Source organism: Sinohyriopsis cumingii, chromosome 2, assembly GCF_028554795.1.
Source record: "Sinohyriopsis cumingii isolate HCF-2022 chromosome 2, ASM2855479v2, whole genome shotgun sequence".
Classification (NCBI taxonomy): Eukaryota; Metazoa; Mollusca; class Bivalvia; order Unionida; family Unionidae; genus Sinohyriopsis; species Sinohyriopsis cumingii.
In genome coordinates, this window is record NC_142962.1 from 70,586,774 (window position 1) to 70,606,391 (window position 19,618).

A 19,618-nucleotide genomic window follows, 5' to 3' on the forward strand; every position below is an offset into this window, starting at 1 on the left:
ACTGGATGTGCTGCTAATTCCCCTGTCAAAGGGGAGACCACTTTCTGACTTCCATCTCAGCAAGGTTGGAGCTTGAACTGTTCCAGTAAAACTGATTTGAGAACCAGGGAAGGCACTTTCAATGTGGAGCAGTCACCCATAATGCACTAATATGAACTCAAAATAATAACAGTACAAAGGCATACAATTCTTAAAATAAAACTTCCTCCCTAAATAGCATGTATGTTTAAATGAAGCATCCTTGACTTTTTAGTATTTTTATTTGTCAGACTTTGTTTAGAGGCTCATAAAACTAGATGATTGTATGCATCTTTTTTTGGTACCACATCCTATTGAGAGGGAGACATTTTGATAAGTACTACACCCTCATTACAAAAGAGGTTACTTGGACCCAGATTTTAAACTTCTGTTACATTTTTGTGTGTTTATTCCTTAATACTTGGTTCATGCAGGAATCATCAAATTAGATGATAGTATGCATCTTCTATAGTACCAGAACCTTCTAATAAAAGTCACAGTGGCTCACACTTCACATTTTATCACCTTTTAGGTTTTTTAGCTAATGATCATTGATTACACTCTGGCTAACAAACTTCCTGAGGCCCCATAATTTACTTTGTTATATCCATTATTCATTTTATCCTGATTACCACAGTAGCTTAATTTAGTGTAGGTTGTGGGTTTGATACCCACCCAAACAAACCAACATTTCCTTAGCCCCCATTTCGTCATCCTCCTACAGCCAGTATTGAATTAAAAGTGCTGTTAAAACTAAGAAATCAAATCATTTCATCCAGATTGTAGGGTACATTTATTCGACTTATTCATGCTAACTTTAAAATTGTTATATTTGTGTTCATAATAATCATGTTTTAGTGTTGATAATTTTCTTTTTACAATTTCCCACTTCTATAATTTTTGTAACCTGACATTTTTGACATGGACATATTCTCAAAATCCTAATCCTTAATAACCATAATCATACACCTATATGATATTATTGGACAGTTGATAAGCAGATGTCTGAAACAAAACAGGTCATACAAATTTCTCCTTTTTGTTTTCTAAATATTCACTGATCTACACATTTTTTTTCTCTTCAGACTGGGAGGCAATCGTTAAGCTGTCTGATGACTTTAATGGTGCTGATTTGAGGAATGTTTGCACAGAAGCAGGTATAACAAACACAAACACACACAACACACATGCATGCACTCAAACATTTTGTATCTTTGCTACCTCTGACCAGAGTCAACTCGGGGGACCACACATAAAGTTGAGACAAGCTACACTTGACTTTTCCAGTGTTCCCTTTACCCTCATTTGTGCTTCAGAGACCATTTTCTATTTGACCCCCAATTTTGATACCAAAGTTTGTTTTTAACTCAGGCTAACCCCCAATTCTGACACCAAGGGAATTTTTTACTCTCAATCTTCCACCTCAGAGGGTTGTTACAAGTCTATGCTCTTAAAATAAGTAGCAGAAAAGAGTGAAGACAACAAGCTTTGTACAATTTAATAAATAATTTATTTCTCCAGAATACAAAGTAAAAAATGATATAAAAAAAGAATTTAGGTATTGCAAATGAAATCCAAAAATGATCCAAGAATTAAAGATACAAGTCCTAGTGATAAAAAGTCCTGAAAAAAATCAGTTCAAGTCCCAAAGAGATTTAAAATTGAAGGCAATGACATGTCTGTTATGGCCTGTGAAGTGCTGATATGTCAACAGTCTCTTGTTGAATCACAGAAATATTATTTCATGTTTGAATTCAGTAAAAATTCCAAAGAATGTCTTTATCCCAGAATTTTGTCGGAGCACTTTTGTATTTCCAGAGAAAATAATCACTTGAATTCATTAATTTAAAGAAAATAAAATTCATCCCAAACTGGTCACAACATAAGAAAACTTAAAAGTGCTAGATGTTAAAGAGTGACAGGTAAAATCGTCACAGTCACAAGATAATATAGTTCTCTGCTTGACCTCAGGTCACAATTAGCATTTTTTAAAAACAGCCATTACCTAATGGAAAATAACTTTCTAGAATGACCTAATGAGCCTTGTTTATTTACAACACAGTAGCCTATAAAATTCACTTCTGAATCTCCAAAACCCTGACCCTGATGAACATATTTACTCCTGCTTTCTTTACCTGAATAATAATCCAGATAAGAAGCTCATGCAAAGAGAATAATGAAGCTATTATTAGTTGTTTACATAAATGAAATTTTAAACAAATTTAAAAGTCAATCAGGTCAAGCAGAAATGAACTCTTTTACATTACAATAACATGTAATTAATTTTTTTAATAAAAAACTAACAGACAAACAATTAAATAAAATATACATAACATCTATTTTGATGATAGCTTTCATAACAGAGTCATGCTGACCCTTTCTTAATACCCTGTACCTTTGTTGCATAGGATGGGTGGTCAGAACTAACTGAATAAGTTCCATCTTTGTCATGTTTTGAACTTGATGTTCTTTCTGTATGATCCTATATCACCTAAGAGCATTTATACATGTTGTTGTGAAAAATATTTTTGATTCTTATTCGTAAAATATACTTATGATAAAGAAAATGATGGTGCATAAGTAATATTAATTTTAATACTTAATCCTTTTGTTTTAATCCCATGCAGGTATGTTTGCCATTCGAGCTGAGAGAGATTATGTCATTGAAGAAGACTTCATGAAAGCTGTTAGAAAAGTTGGGGATAACAAGAAATTGGAATCTAAACTGGACTATAAGCCTGTGTAATGTTTTTTGAAGATGAACAGATGTAGCTGAAGACTTAAACATGTACATGTTTGTGATTGATATCTAAAGACAGCAGTTCTGCAAGCGTTGTTTTCATTAAACCTTTTATGTTTAATGTGTTTAAAAAAGATTGAAAATATTGAACCTACCACATACAAGGTTTATTTCTCCAACTTAAATAAAGATTCCAATATTACTTGTGTTGTTTTTGTTTGTTGTTTTGCTGGTTTTTTGTTATGACCAGCCACGAATGTGGAAGGTGTTTATTGATTTTTACTTGACTGTTCAATATTCCAACTATTCTTTCATCGGATAATAGAGTCATATGCAATTTTGAATTTATCTCTACAAGTTTAACAGATACTCATCAAAATGAGGTCACAATGACTTATAGATCATATCTCCCATTGTTTACATTGTGTTTTGGTTATTTTCTTGGGCATTGCTGGCAGCACAGTAATGCAAATTTGTATGAGGGACAATGTAGCTGAAAGAAATTTGATTAAAAACTTGCAGTGACTGGACATTGTTTTTAAAGAACACCTGTATGTTGTATTTTAAATTTATCATACAACTTATAAGACACCAGCTTGCTATTCTAAATGGATAACATTTTGCTATTTTTCAATTTAAGGTGGGGGGGGGCATTTTTGGGGGCCATTCATCTATCCATTATCGACACTTTTATTTTTATGACATGAATCCAAAACTGTATCTCTATGGAGGTTTACACATATAAAACTGGTAGTGTAGATGTGCTTTTCGCAATTATCAATTATTCAGTTTTAATATTCTGAGTGTTTTAAACTGTTTGTCCATTCATTAGTTTCCTTGTCAAAACAAAACTTATGTATCTCACTTATAATGTGTATTGCACTTATAATGTGTATCGCATTGTGTAAGGTGCCATTATATACTTTGACTTGTTTGCAATTTGTATTTTTATCTCACCATGCCATGTGTGCATTGGTACGACCTTTTGTATGTCATGTGTCATATGTTGTCCATCCATCAACACTTAACATGTGAACAATTGAAAGGCATAATTTCTGATGAGATTTTGAACTGATTTTATAAATATGCTTATATCATCAAGACCTCAGATGTGTTCATCTATGAGTGATATCTACAACTATTAGTGGTGTAATCTGATTGGCAGAGTTTAATACTTGAGAGGCCCAATTTTTATCAGATTTGGGGTGTAATTATATAATTCATGTCCTCAGATTAGTTTGATTATGAATGACATTCATGCATATCAATGAAGTGATACTGCATGAGATTGGTTGAACTCTTAACCACTCAATAGACATCTTGTACATGCCAACCATTACACTTTTGGTGTAATTAATATGCTTTTTATTCACCAAATGCTATTTTTACAATATAAAATTGAAGTAATAAGTTGTTTTTGTCATTTTTATTATCACCTCTTTAGTTCTACTCGTGTGTGTGTGTGTATGTGTGTGTGTGTGTGTGTGTGTATACATGAGAGAGGGAGATAGGTAGGGTCACAGTTCACATCATAAAGTCATTTGCACAACCAATATTCTCCCCTGAATTTCACTCTGCCCCTGGTACTAACCCTCTTCTCGTGATTCATAACTTTGAAAGTGTTTACAGCCATGCCCTTTAGGCACATGCACTTACTTGGCATTATAATGGGCATTAATATATACAGTCTGTATGGATTATATATGATCACTTCCAGGAAGGATTATCTTTCTCATCATCAAAAGGAAATGACGATTATACAATCAGCATTCTCACTGAATCTTTCTCTAGTCGGGAAAGAAGACATGATACCAACATAATAGACAACGTAGCAACTATGTAGTCCATTCATTTCCTTCTACTCAACAGTTTCTCTTTCAAATATGTTCCCTAATCACACTAGCGTCAGGGCATAAGCCTGCTACCTGCCGTTTCCAGCACTACTAAATTGACGAAATTTAGACTTTAACGTCTAGTTCACATAGACAAAGGGCAATAACCCTTGCTGTGCTGTCGTGTCGCACGCACACTAAATTACCTTCCAAACATTCCAAGCTTGTTTGAAAGGAAATTATCAGGATTTCTGAATTTTAAGTTATTGTGAAATTTTATCATTCTTACTTAATTTTAAGTACCACATTAATTTTACATTTTCTCCAGAAATTTGGATGAATTTAACGTTTGGACTGAGGCCTACTACCTCCCAAATCCAGCCCTACTAAAATGCCAAAGAATTGTCTTTTCCATCTATTTCATACCAGGTGTTGCTAACTTTTAAGTTTTTGCTGTCGTGTTACACGCACACAGAATTACCTCACAAACATTCCAAACCTATTTACATGTATAAGGAAATTACCAGCACTAGCAGCAGAGAGGGTGAATAGACCACTCGCTGGAAGGTCCATTTTTGAAAAATAAAGCTTTCTACGAGAATGAAAATAAAAGGTCAATGACACAAAACCGAATCCTCTAACTAAAACCAAGAGTTTCTCTACTTGGGTTAGTTTATTTTGTTATTCTGTCTTTGTCGTTTGTGTTTTTCAAAATTTGTATAATGTTTTTGTTTACCCACCGTGTCACTCAATTGTAGTCGCACCCTCTCTGCTGCTGTATTGTATGAGTAATTAAATCATTATTATATTAGTCTCTCAACCAAATATTTTATCAAGACCTATACAATATCATGATCGAGGATCATGTAAATTTATTGTGATAAATCAATGTGTGGTAGATTGTGCTTTTGGAAAGAGGTTTTTGAACTTAATCATGTCCACATCCTGACTACACCAAGTCTGATGAATATTTTGCAGAGTATGTGTATCGACTCCATTAAACACAGCTAAAATATTGCAGTTATCTCTGATCACTATAGGTATTTGTGTATATTGCTGAGTAACATATATAACATCAGTGTTTTTATGTCTTCCTCAAGATGTCCAAGCAGGATTTGATTGTTATCCAGCATTACATCATCATATTCTACGAGATTATTATTAAATCCATCGAGGTCGTCGACAGATGGGGCTTCATCAATATCAGTGATAAAATCAATATCATTACCATCCTTGTCCAACAATTTTGCATTTTCATTAAAATCTTAAAGTACATCGTAACATCTCTGGTCATCAACTGATGGAGCTACAAAATACAACTTATCCCATTTGAGCCATCTCATTATCAAATTAAGTAATAATTGCATCTTACCAGACCCAGATGGACCTATGATAATTGCTCTGATAGAACTTGGTAGCGCTGGACAATGTTTCACTGGCTGTTGCTTTCGTGTTGCTGAAAAGTCAATGACATCCATGTTATACAAATATAATAAATAATATGGATTTATACTGTGTTCGATGCAGAACATCCACCCCCACAAGTGGATTAACAACAATAACAAAATATAAAAAGCATGCACTTACAGGCAAGTATGTGAAATGTGGTACAAATATAAATTTATTTCATCTTGTATGAAGACAGGTGGTGATATCGCTACTTCATTAGGAAAATTACCAGGAACTCCATGGGATAAATACCCAGGAGAAAAATATCTTCCTGGATATAATTATTGTGTTGACTTGGAACTTGACTTGATATCCGACTTGACGAGCGAGGATCAACCAATACCTGCAGAGTATCCAATAAATGCAATTGATCAAGCATGTAACGTTCATGATGTAGCTTATAAAAAAAGGATTTACAACAACGACATATTGCAGATGTTGAGTTGATTCACTCATTAAATTCCATTCAAAAAAAATCTTTCAGAGAATCATTAGCTAATTGGTTGATAAGATTTGCAATGGAAGGTACTCTAGTATTAGGGGCCGGTAATTAATGGAATCAATTTATTTATAGCCCAAGACGATATTGGAGTTGTAGAGCAGCAATTAGTAAACTCGCTGATGCAGCAAATGTTAAACGTTCTGTTGCTGCACATTGGTTAGCTTGACAAGCAATATGGCAAATTTAACTACCACTTCATCAAGCAGATATTTTACTTTTACCACATGATACTATGAAAATTGGTAGACGCCAATCACGTGCATACAAATACGCGTTAACAGTCGTTGACGTTGCAAGTAGATATAAAGAAGCAGAACCACTAACAACTAAAACAGCAGCTAAAGTTGTATCTGCTTTTGAATGAACTTATTAACGAGGACCTTTGCGATGACCACAGTTACTACAGGTTGATCATGTCAAGGAATTTCTTGGTGCAGTATCATCTCTGTTGAAAAAACATAATGTCAAAATTAGATGAGGAAATTTATCGTGATCATGCAATTTAATCGAACACTTGCTGAGCGGTTATTTGGATATCAATATGCAAAGGAAATAAGTCAGGAAGATGTGAAATCTCGCGAATGGCTTGCAAGATTACTAAGTGTGATAGCTGCGTTAAATAATGAAAAATACTAGTGTAATTTCTATAAAACCCATTAATGCAACTGCAAACAAAACCCAATACAATCACATGACTTTTCAAAACAACCATTATTAGGTAATGTGACTGTAAGATATGTATATAAACCTGGTGAACTTGAAGGTGGTAAAAAAAAAAGAGAGTGATTGATCCTATTTGGAGTGTGACGACATATAAAATTTTCAGCGTGGTAAGATCCAGGGGTAGACCTGCAATCTACAGATTAGATTCAACTGCTCCTCAACGTGGATTTGAACGTGAACAATTACAAGTAATTCCTGACGACACACAATTATCACCACATTCATTTTTGTTTAATAACACTTCAACTTCGATTACATTCACGACAGGTCAGCATCACATTTTCGCGTGTTTGACCAAAATTACTATTTATTCTGTCTACGGTAAATTGTCTCGTATTGTTATTTGAATACTGCCACAACATTACTGTGTTACAGCTCGCACAATGATTATTCTGTCGTTCCAATGTCATGATAAATTCAGCATCGAGATCAAAGTCGCGCTTAATTTTTTTGTCACACTGTTTATTTTATAACTATTTTTTTCTTACCATATTATTATCAACAGTTTCGTTATTGCCATCTTCCTGAGGTGTAACATTTATGATATGCCTCCGCAACTGAGATATTCTTCTGACTCAAGACACTGCGAGATAAACCAAGTCTGACCATTCGATACGATCATCAACGATCCAGACATTTGTATCAGAGATTGTTAATCCTTGTGATTAATGAATTGTCATTGTGTATCCTAGAGTCCACGGATTTTTGTCCATAGTTAACGCGCTCTCATCAACACTGACAGGAACTAAAACAATATCATTTAATACAAGATTTTGTTTCTCTGACGATCCTGTTATATCAACTCCAATATGTTGTCGTCGCGTATTTGCTGGCCGATAACACAATAGTACGGGTAGATTTGACAGTTTTTCTTTATGTAACATAAATAATTGTTGTTGAAGTTTATCACGAACTATCTTTCTACTTGCAACTATTAAATCATTTGGTCTCCATAAATTCCAAGAATTGTTTATAGGAGTTTCTGAAATTATCGGTTGTGGTCTGATTAATTTCTTAAACTCTCTTAATTCTGGATCATGTGCTCTATGATCATGAGTTATCTCTTCATAATAATCCACAAGTTTTTTTCAGTCATTTATTTGGAGACAATCCATGGTTGACCATGATCGCCATACATTATTACAGCAGTATTTTTTGTCAATAACCAATCAAGAAATATTTGTAACGTTTCTAATGAAACGGTGCATATTTCATCCCAAACAATAATCCTTGGAATATATTTGTCGCTCATTCGTTCATGAGTCCGTTTATCTCCCTTCCATCGAAAGAATTCGTGATCACTGCATGATTTAATATTTTTCTTTCATTTGTCTAGTGAGTTTGTGTGTAGGTGTTAATACTACTATACAAAAATTCCAACATAATTCAATCACACGAGTTATTTTACCAGAACTTCCAGGCCCATTGAGATAAATAGTCTTATTTCAGGTCACAGGATCATACCCCGATGGCGCAGATGACAATTTTAATATTTGATTATTTTTTGAGTATTAAATATTCTTAATTTTAACCTCGGCGGATTCAGAATAATTAAGTATATTTTCTTGTTTTATTCTCCATTCACCCCATGATGTATAAGTGCCGATATGTAGTTGTTCTAGCAATCCTGTGTTTTTCATTGATATAAAATGAATCCGTAGTGTTTCAGAATGGCTTTTTCAGATTTTGGTTGACTGCCATTAGTCCAGTCAACACTCTGACTGGTGGACTCAGTTAAAAACGTGCTGCACCACAAACCTACACTCATTTTTCTATCCTTGGAAGTGACCTTAACAGTAACTAAAAATGTTCTGGTATTCACGGATAGAAACTGTCACTACAAAAGATTCATTTTTTATTTTTGACGTAAACTACTAATAAATGATACATTGTATCTTTTCGCTGACCTTGTTTTACAATCAGTGACAGTTTTGGTAAACATTTTTTTTAATACAAATTTCTCAGAGTTAGAAACAGTAAGTTGAGTCAAGGTCACAGATGGTCGACGTGATACATGTCATGTAACAAGCTTCTATTTCTTCAAGAAGGTTGAACTCTTGACCCCATCCGGGAATCTGTTGCAGTTAATTTTATAGCTGATGTTATGATAAGAACTCTAGCAGTCGTGCCTTAACACTTGAGACGTCAAGTTGTTTTTATGTTGTGTCCAGTTTTTGCTAAGTTTATTTTAATTTTTATTTCTTCAAATTATTGAAATTCAAGTGATTCTTTTCCCTGGAAATACATAAGTGCTCTGATATTTTTTGGACAAAGATATTTCTTAGAAATTATACAGAATTGAAAAACTGGAATACTATTTTCTGTGATTCAACAAGAGACGGTTGACACATCAGTACAATGCTGACTATTACAGACGTCATCGCCTTCCATATTGGATTCCATCGGGATTTTAACTCTGCTTTACTTTTCATTGATAGGACTTGTGTTTTTTTAATTCTTGGATTTTTTGGGAATTTGATTCGCACTACCGTAAGTTCCTTTTCTTATTTTTTACTTAGTATTTTAGGGAAATACATTATTTGTCAAATTTTACCACGCTTGTTGTTTAACGCCATTTTGCAGGACAAGCAGTATGATAATAGAGGTTCTGTACTATTTTTACTGATCTAGGTCAAAGCTTTCTAATTCCCAAGACTTTGTCCTCACATCACATCTGCATGCGTGCGAACCAAAGCACAAAACTACAATTGTAACCCATGAACCTTAGCAACAGGCGCTCATGCAAGAGGATAGCCATGTTGGGTAGAAGACTTCAACCTAGATTAGGAACCAAACAAAACTGCTATTATCTAACTACTATACACGTCTTTGAGATTGTCCGTCCACGTGGCAAATACAGGCGCGAGTTCGATGCTGATGCAATGCAGATATGGCGAAGTACGGCACGAGTACTGCACAATTACATACACTTACACGGACACAATCATGATTTGCATCAATACTCGCACCAACAAACCATCCACTATTATTGGAATTGTATTACACATGCTTTTGCACGTGAGTGTAGTTCTCGGTTATCAGTGCAGCCATTACTAGGCACTGTGCTGGCAGACCGCTATATATGATACACATACTTAGTGTAGCTCTTTCATGTATTAGTAGAACAGTGCCGACTCTTGTGTAAAGATGTATTAAATCCTATTTCCTGCATGACATTCAGTTCTCAAAGGGGAAGTAGCGATTTCTTGAATTAAACAAGAAACGTGGCATGGCATGCCTATTATTTTCAAAGCGGAATTGTACATTTCATGTCTTTATGGATGACAACCTGAAATTATTATTTCAGGACTATGTATTATCATTACATGGAACCATATATGGATATGTATCAAATAAGCCATGGATTAGTACTTCGAAATGGCGTAGTGCTTCGTAGTATTTCGCACTGACCTAATATATGAAGGGTGCGCGTACATGTTTTTTTCTTCATCAGCCTGTTAACTTCAAATACGAATTCTTTCACTCACTCATTGAATTTTCTCGGTACGGTAATCAGTTACTGTTATACCTCTGTATAGAACACTACAGGTTCGAATCACACTCGCAAAAATATTCGTCTTCAATAATTGATGAAACTTCAAAACTTATGTTGTTTTATATACAAATAAAAGAAATCTGACCATCTTAGCTGCCAATTACAATTACGATGCACTCATAATTTGTTAAGACATAATTTAGTTTGGAAAAATCTCTAAACCTTCCTTTTCTGTCATTTGGCACACCAGAGACTTATTTCGGTTTGCGAATTCAGACCACTGCAATTGTAGGGATGAAACGATGCAAGCGGTATGAGAAAAGTTTTCTATAAGGGCACCATGGTTGCCTGTGAAACAACTTCGTGAAATGGCAACGCTATATCAGATAAAGTTTCCGACATGGGCAAAGCGGATAGAAATAGCAGAATTAGTTGGTGATTAACAAGAGCGTCACTGCCTTATCGGATGTACTACTGCCCCTGAGACTGCTGCAAAAGCACAATTACATGTCCCCTAGTTTGAGTTACATAACCATTGTGTGGTGATTTACAATGTTAATTATCCAGATTGAATATGAGCCAGGTAGAGAAGCGGCAAAACCTCATTCAAAGATGAGTCCAACAATCATATCCACTTTACAGCGCACGGGCACCTTCGATGTTAAGACAAAGATTAAATCCATGTGAATTTGATTATACCGCTTAACCGCAACAATGATTCGTTGAAATCACAAGCCCGTGGATTCCTACCCGTGCTCATGTGATCCTGAACTGTAAAGGCACTAAGGCCAATACTGCTGAAACTGATAAAGCTTTTCGCAAAGATTATCAAGACGCTCGAAATATTCACCAACCAGGGTCAAGTTGAGCTGTGGACAGATTTGTATTAGTTCAGCTGCATATTTTTTTTCCGTTAACTCCTTTCTGTGGGTCCACTTACATTCCAATAAGTGAAACATTTTGATGACAATCCATGCTTTGAATAAAGGCTTTTATCCACACTGCATCCTGCGATTGATACTCAAGACAAACCTAGAAAAACCGACAACACGGGGGAGAACATGTTTGGTACATAATCTCCTGTATAAGTAATGACATCCGTAACCTTGAATGACTTGATCATTATATCATCATCGTATTTATTTGCAATAATGACCTGCAGCCTATTCAACAATGAATATGCACGTGCAGGCAGTTTAATATTGACTTGCCATTATCGCACACTCTGGAGTCTATGCATCATTACGTCTGGACAAATAATTTCCCACCAATAATATATCCCCATTGTAGATACAAGGATAAGACATTTTCATGCAGACGTTGCATGCATGTATGTAGTACCCAACAGCTGTTTGACAAGCATATCTTTTACCGAGGTGAAATCAGTGAAAAGCTGTAATGTACGGACTATGCCAGAACCTGGTAACAACATTAAGAAATGTGCAGCGGTGCAACACAGAATGAAAGCACCATATATCATCTACGCTTTGTTGCAATGTCTTAACAATTCAATGGACGTTCCCTAGGTTCAAATGAATACAACGCAAGTAGTTGAACAAAGTCCCATGCCGGTATTGTTTCACTGTAGCCACCAATGCTGTACTGCGCCCAGTGCGTTATCGCCCTAAACATGGTAGAAGTGTGACTTAAATCACTTGAGATTACATTGAAACGGATCCGACAACAACTCTCCTCCCCCGCAGACATGATTATAACCAATGATGATACATGCACGTTTTCCTCTGTCACTCATAGCTGGGTCTGCGATGGCGCTGCTGGTTCCACTGATGCCAAAGTTCGCGATCACTGTCACTTTACTGGCATGTATAAAGGAGCCGCACACAGTGCATTTAATCCACAGTTGCGAATTTACCCAAGTAAAACAAATATCCCTGTGGTGCTTCATAACATGCATGGGTATGATGGTCGTCTGATTATGCAAGGAGTCGACGCAGCATCAAAGGCTAAAAAAAAAACACAATCCCCGACAATATGCAAAAAACAGGCCAATTAGACTGTCAGTTTCAGTTCGTTGACTTGCTGCAGTTTCTGAATTCCAGCCATGACAAGCTAGTCGGTGATCGCTTCAAAATCACAAATCGATATGGCACCGCTAACCCTGACAAGTTGAAGTTGATAACTATAAAAAGAGTGTACCCATACGAGTACATGAGTAGGTGGTACAAGTTTGCTGAAACTTAGTTACCGACTGAGCCATTCCATTTGTTGTTGTCTCACGACAGTATTTCTGACAATGAATATGAACATGCGCACAGAGTCTGGTTCAAATTTGAATAGAAAAAACATGAGCGACTCTCATTATCTGTATTTGAGAACAGATGTGCTTCTGTTCGTTGATATCATTGAGACTTTCGTGATACAGCCACGCATGTGTACAAGCTCAACCTTCGCACTACTTTTCGTCTCCGAGAATGGTCTGGGACATATTGTTTTATAGAACCAAGCTGGAGTTGGAGCTTCTCACAGACACTGACCAACATCTGTTTGTTAAAAGATGAATCCACGGCGGTATTTCGATGGTCCATCATGTATCTTGAGCCTAACAACTTGTGTGCCTAGGCAATGAAGCAGCTCATGCCCTTTGATGGTTTTCAATCCAGAGAGTGTAAACATAATCGAATATAAAAGCGAGTGATGCTTTTACGAAATCGGTCTAGAGTATCCAATTGAGCATCACCGCAGCCATAACGATTATCCGTTAAAACCTGAAGTGCTGTCAGTACCCCATATCAGCGTGAACTAGTGGACAATCCCTGATACAAGTTTACAGAACACGTCAAGCTTGTCCTGAACCTCAGAACTAAGAGCAACTATTATTATTATTATTATTATTATATATATATATATATATATATATATATATATATATATATATATATATATATATATATATATATATATATATATATATATATATATATATGTGTGTGTGTGTGTGTGTGTGTGTGTGTGTGTGTGTGTGTGTGTGTGTGTAATTTGCAGTTATATCTATGGCTGGGAATGTGTATATGAAAATCTATATAGTATTACACTTTGTCCAGAACGCTTGGATGGCCCCGCTCATTAAAATGAACACAAACCTGTGTACCACAGCAACCAACGAGCCTCAGAAAGATATGTTCAAATTAATGAACAATGCTGTGTTCGGCAAGACAATGAAGAATCATAGCAGACCTTGGCCGGGGCAGCAAGAAAGACAAGCTTCGAAGGATTATTGCTGACCTCGCGTTCGTGTCCTAGAAGATCTTTGATGGTGGATTCGTTGCCGTACACAGCAAATATTCGAAACTCAAGTTGATAAAGCCAAGTTATATTGGCATGACTGTGTTAGGCGTATCCAAACTGCTAAAATACGACTTCCATTATCATAATTTCAAACCTGGGTACAATGAGAACATCAAGATGCTATTCACGGATAACCTTTCGTTGTTACTGCATTTAACTACCAACGATGCTTACGCAGACATGGCTGATGCATCACTGATAAACGAATTTGATACCAGCGTGTATCATCCAATGTTGTATAACAAGTATGAAAAAGTTGTTGGCAAGATCAATGATGAGTGTTCGGTTAAACCTTTTGAGAAATACGTGCGACTGCGCCCCAAAAGGTTTTCGATTGTGGTCGGACAACTGAGCGGTACAAACATCAAGTACAAAGGTGTCACACGCGTGATGGTGCAAAAAGATCTCCAGCATGATATATATACGGAATGTCTTCGCGAACAACGCGAATTAACGCACACAGCAGATCTAATCCAGTCAAAGAAACATCGCAGTATCAATCCGGTCAGAGGCAGTAAATGGATCAAAGGACCATATCTTGTTAGTAACACAACATCGCCCGCCTCCTACCCACCCCCACCCCCCAGTGCGTGCATACACATACAGAAAAAATATTTCCAAATGGATCAAACGGCAGTGTTTGTGAAATCATTATATAGGCAACTAGTGGTGATATTCTGTCGAACAGCCTCAGCAGGATTTAACCCAATTGTGCATGATCTTGTATGACTGATAAAAGTTGTGTTACCCACTCGCGAGTTCATGCACTCTGGATCCTAGACCTTGCCAATAATTGCTGCATGTACGGATGTTCTAATAATCGTTTCGCAAGTGAACGTTTAAACGTACATGATATCTTTGTTGAAATGAATATTAACATTTCCAACACGAACCCGCACTATATAATTTGATAACAATGCAAAAGCTCATAGAAAGTCTTTGCCTGGATCCACTTGCCATGAACATGTTAATGACCCGCATGCATAAATACCTTTAACCGCATCCGCTACACTACCTGAACCTATGGATGTCAACCTCTCTGCCTCTTTGTATCTGCTGGCAACATCTATGATGGCTAGTTAATGCATGCTTGCATGTTCTTCTGTAAATATGAATATGTTGAGGAAATAAAAGATGAGTCTGTTGAATTTCTTTTGGTGTTTGCCAATCACTGGTTATGCAACTATATGCCATAAACTCGAGAATGGTTTGCAAACGTTAGTGGGACATTTTGCATTAAATCAATGCTGTGATGATGTGTATCATTACAAATATAACCTTGATCATCACCTCGATAATTACAATTTCATCAACAAAACTAAAATTTGATGTAGCCTTCTTGATGTCAATTACCGCCGATTAATCCCCGCACACTCCAGAACACATTGTGTTTATTGTAGCTAGCCTAATATAGGATTATGGTCATTTGGCGAATTCCCTGTGAAGAAATCATGTTTTCATCAAAAGGCTGTTGAGAAGGCAACATGAACATTGTCAGCATGTATGAGCTTGATTCAATCAATGAAGATTTTCGACAGATGATCACATTGATGACCAAGCGTGATTTTAACTTTTATACATGAACATGACCCTATACTTGGCTCTGCCATCTAGATAGAATCTCCAACGAACACAGTTGATATTGCACAGTGATCATTAAGAATGGTTCTTGGTTGGCCTTAAGATATTAAATTGATTCCTGCGGACCAATGAATGATGCGTGCAGTACCCAATAATACCTCCTACAATATCACACCAGACATTGTCAAAATCTTCAAAGAAAGCATTGCCGGCTAATATATTATGTTTGTCTCAGGTCATCTGATATCGATTACTCCCATGCCTGTGTAGTTTCTATGCAACAATCCCCAGTTGATAATTTTTTGTTTCATCCTTGTGGGCCTGTGTGGGGAGATGCTGATGATACAACTGTACATTACAATTTGACCTATTTAATACAATGAGTCATAAGACTTGTGCATGTTGTCAATGTGATAAAACCTGTTTATGTGACATATTACAGAACTTGTCTCAGTGATGTTGTCCATGGATTGTTTACAGGTGCACCAAAGTTGCTCATGGCCATGTCTTTCCAATTTGTACTGATCACTAAACAAGTTGAAATGCAAGTTGCAAGCTGTATTGGTCACTAAGCACAATGCAATGTGAGTCATTGATAGTATTAAAAAAATGTTGCTGCGGATCAGTTGAAAAATCTAAGACTATGTGATTTAATTGATTCAAGATTACTGGAGTCATAAACATTAAAGATTATCAATATTACATGTACAATACTAGGATGCCAGACCAGGAAGGGCCTACAGAACTTCTGATTCAGGACACATCTCAGTATTTTCTTCGGTGAAAAGCATTTTTTGAAGTTCAAGGAAAACTTGTATGCAGAGATAACAACCACATGCCAAGGACAATAGTCAGATTTGTCAATAATGGCATCATGGCTTTTTTTTCAGAAATGCATGATATCTCATCGATGAACAGAAATCAAAACCTAATTCAACAAAGATGATATTGCTAAAACTATTTTTGGACTCACTAGATACAGACGATTATAATAGAGCCTCAGTCCATCTATGATGTTTACCAAAGACAGTAACAACCATTCAGATTATATCCCACATATCTTTAGTTGCCTGCAGGTTGCTTTCCTGGACCTGCAACATGCTGGTATGCCTGCCAGACCATGTCTTGGCAGTGAGTACACTGTGCGCTATCCCATCTTTAAACCTTGTCTTTGCAGTGTAATGAAAACAGCTTAGCTAGTGCAGGGAAGTTTTCCTGTATGATTCCACTACCTGCATCAAAGTTAGGTCATTTTGGGGGCCAAGCATACAGTCAAGTTAACTTGTAAGCTCCACACCTATAATAATGCAATTTGGTGTGATGCAATGCCCCAAGTTATGCCTTGGATGCCTTACGAGTCTCTCAGAAGCCATATACAAACATTTGAGAGCATTTATTGTGTCTTGCGGAACATGTATGATTTCATTCCTCATGATGACCACACACTAAATGCAAAGCATCGTTCGAAGAGAATTCTCATGACAAACAAGTATCCAGTAAGGCAAACCACGATGAGTGTTTATGGCATTTCAACTCCTGAACAATAGAAATGCTCAAACAGTAAGTTTGATGATATTTATACCAATGGCAGTGACAGATTTCACGGAGTTTAAATGGCCACCAAGAATGCATCCAAAACACTTTGCTTGACTTTCACCACAATCAAGTCATGTGTGTTATCATCTACCTGGACAGAGACCAAATCATTGACACAGACATGCAGATTTCCCAAGACTGTATTAAGGTGTACCTGATCTATTACTTTTCTCTTGAGCATTAGGACCTGATTAACAAGTCCAAGGTGGATAGGTACTTTAAAGCATATGTTGGAGAACCCACTGACACTGAGCATAGATGAATTGCCACGATTCTCTCTAACAGGATTCTGTTTTTCCACGGTTTGACTTGCAAAATGGTCATAAATGAGACAGTGGAAAATTCATAGAAATGTCTCAATACTAATTGAACAATTAACATATATAAAATGCTACATTTGCATAAACACGTCATGTTGTGCTGATATTAATTCAAAATGATCTCAGTTAAGATGAAAAACAAAACTGGTCTTCATTTGGAACTTTTCTGAATCTTGTAATACAGGATACCCAATGCTGTTCACAAAGATGCTGACTTAACAGTTTTGATGCAGCCAAACAATCAATGCCACAGGATAACTATTAATTTGCCAGCAGCTAGTGTCACAACGATTAATCACAGCTGTGGAACATTTCCATTCCTTACAGTCATTCCAGTAATGTCAGCAGCTGTAGCTCCACTGGTTGCAAAAGTAGCTGCAGTATGGGCCATTGGAACTAAATTAATTATTCAAGCATGGGAGCCATAGGCTCCTTCTTCAGTTGTGGTCTTGCTGTTCAATTGTTGACGCATCCATTGACTCATCTTGATTTACTCCCAAAGATGAAGTCAGTCAAGTATTTCTGCTGTTTTTATGCACAATGAAGTTACAATGATGATTCCATGCACACTGGATTTGTTAACCTGGATTTAAGAATAGAGCCTAGAATTCCTTGGGTCACATATGTGGTGACACCCAAACATTTTTTACATCTTGACTTGTATGGGCTTGCACTGCCATGTGTAACAGCTTTTGAGGAAAAATAAGAAAGGTCATTTAAAAAACTATTCAATGGTATAATCAGTATGGTTTTAAATGAATGTAATGTCAGGACCCAAGAATGCACAATTGCCAGAAATTACATATTTCACCAAAACGATAGTTTCTATGAAACGTATGGCAGTTATAACAGTAAGAACAGAATAATAGGTTAGAAAAAGGAGTGTGTGTGTTCCTCCTGAAGAAGAGCCCATCGAGCAATTATAACTTTGTGATCATGGTAATAAAGAACTAAGATGGATCCTCAATGGTACTGACGTGAGAAAATAATCAAAGTGGAACAACTGTGAAATGAAATCCTCATGCTACCTGTGAAAAAGGCTTGTGTGTGGTTGTAAATGCTATTTGCAGAATTCCAACCACCATTGGCCTGGGTGTGCCAGGAATCACAACCATAGCAATTATTATAGGCACATTAATTGGAATTGTTGTTGGAGCCATATCAATAGTAACCGGTGTGACTAATGACACTACCAAACCAGGGTAAGCCAACACAGGTAGTGAATTCACAAGCAGCAAAGTGGCCCAAATCGGTCTAAAGCACTCACCATTACAGATCACTGCCATCACAACTCTGCGTGGGTTTACGTTTTGGGCTCAGCCAATGTGGGTATATGAGAAAGCTTGCCAGTAGCTTCTCGTGGGTCAGTGGTTCTTTCCAGGTTCTTCTTCCATTTATACTAGCTGTGATGTTCAGCCTATCTTGTGCTGAAAAATGGCATTAAACCCTACAACAGCAGCAAAAGTCTAGTAATATCATTTAAAGTCTTAACAAGTATATAAATGCCAAGGAAACGAGCAAACCGTATGCCACAAATTGCTATGGCAATACAACACAGGTTTCATCCATGCAAAAGCAGTGTTAGAAATGCATGGAATCAACTCAACCATTTTATATCTTTCAGATGCAAGGCCACTTTATAAATATGCACTGATGTTGCTGATAATTGAACTCTTCTATAGATCTTGATGATACAAATTTTACATACCAAAACTGATCAAAATATGATCAGAAATATGGCCTCAAGAGCGTTCACAAGTTCAGCCAAAGCAGATGCAGGATTACTTCATTAATAAATGTGGATGTTGCTCTGGACTGAACTCATCTGAGATCTTGAGAACATGCCAAATCTGATAAAAAATCTCAGAAATATGGCCTCAAGAGTGTTCATAAACTCAGCTGATTTAATGCAAGATGACTTCACTATTATGCATGGATTTTGCGGATAAATGAACTTGTTCAAAATCTTGATGATATAAGCTTACATACCAACTCTAATCAAAATCTGGTCAGAACGTGGCTTCATAAGTGTTCTCATGCTTTGCCAGACTGCCT

The 19,618-nt window shown here is 36.5% G+C and overlaps 1 protein-coding gene across 1 annotated transcript in view; it reads left to right on the forward strand.

Annotated features, from left to right (window-relative positions):
* Positions 1 to 2,960, forward strand: part of LOC149805128 (26S proteasome regulatory subunit 10B) — a 48,982-nt gene extending 46,022 nt beyond the window's left edge. The window contains exons 11-12 of the mRNA XM_089947702.1: positions 1,104 to 1,175; positions 2,646 to 2,960. Of these exons, the coding sequence (XP_089803828.1) occupies positions 1,104 to 1,175; positions 2,646 to 2,764 (191 nt within the window). The 3' untranslated portion in view covers positions 2,765 to 2,960. The remainder of the gene's footprint in view (positions 1 to 1,103; positions 1,176 to 2,645) is intronic.
* The last annotated feature ends 16,658 nt before the right edge of the window (positions 2,961 to 19,618 follow it).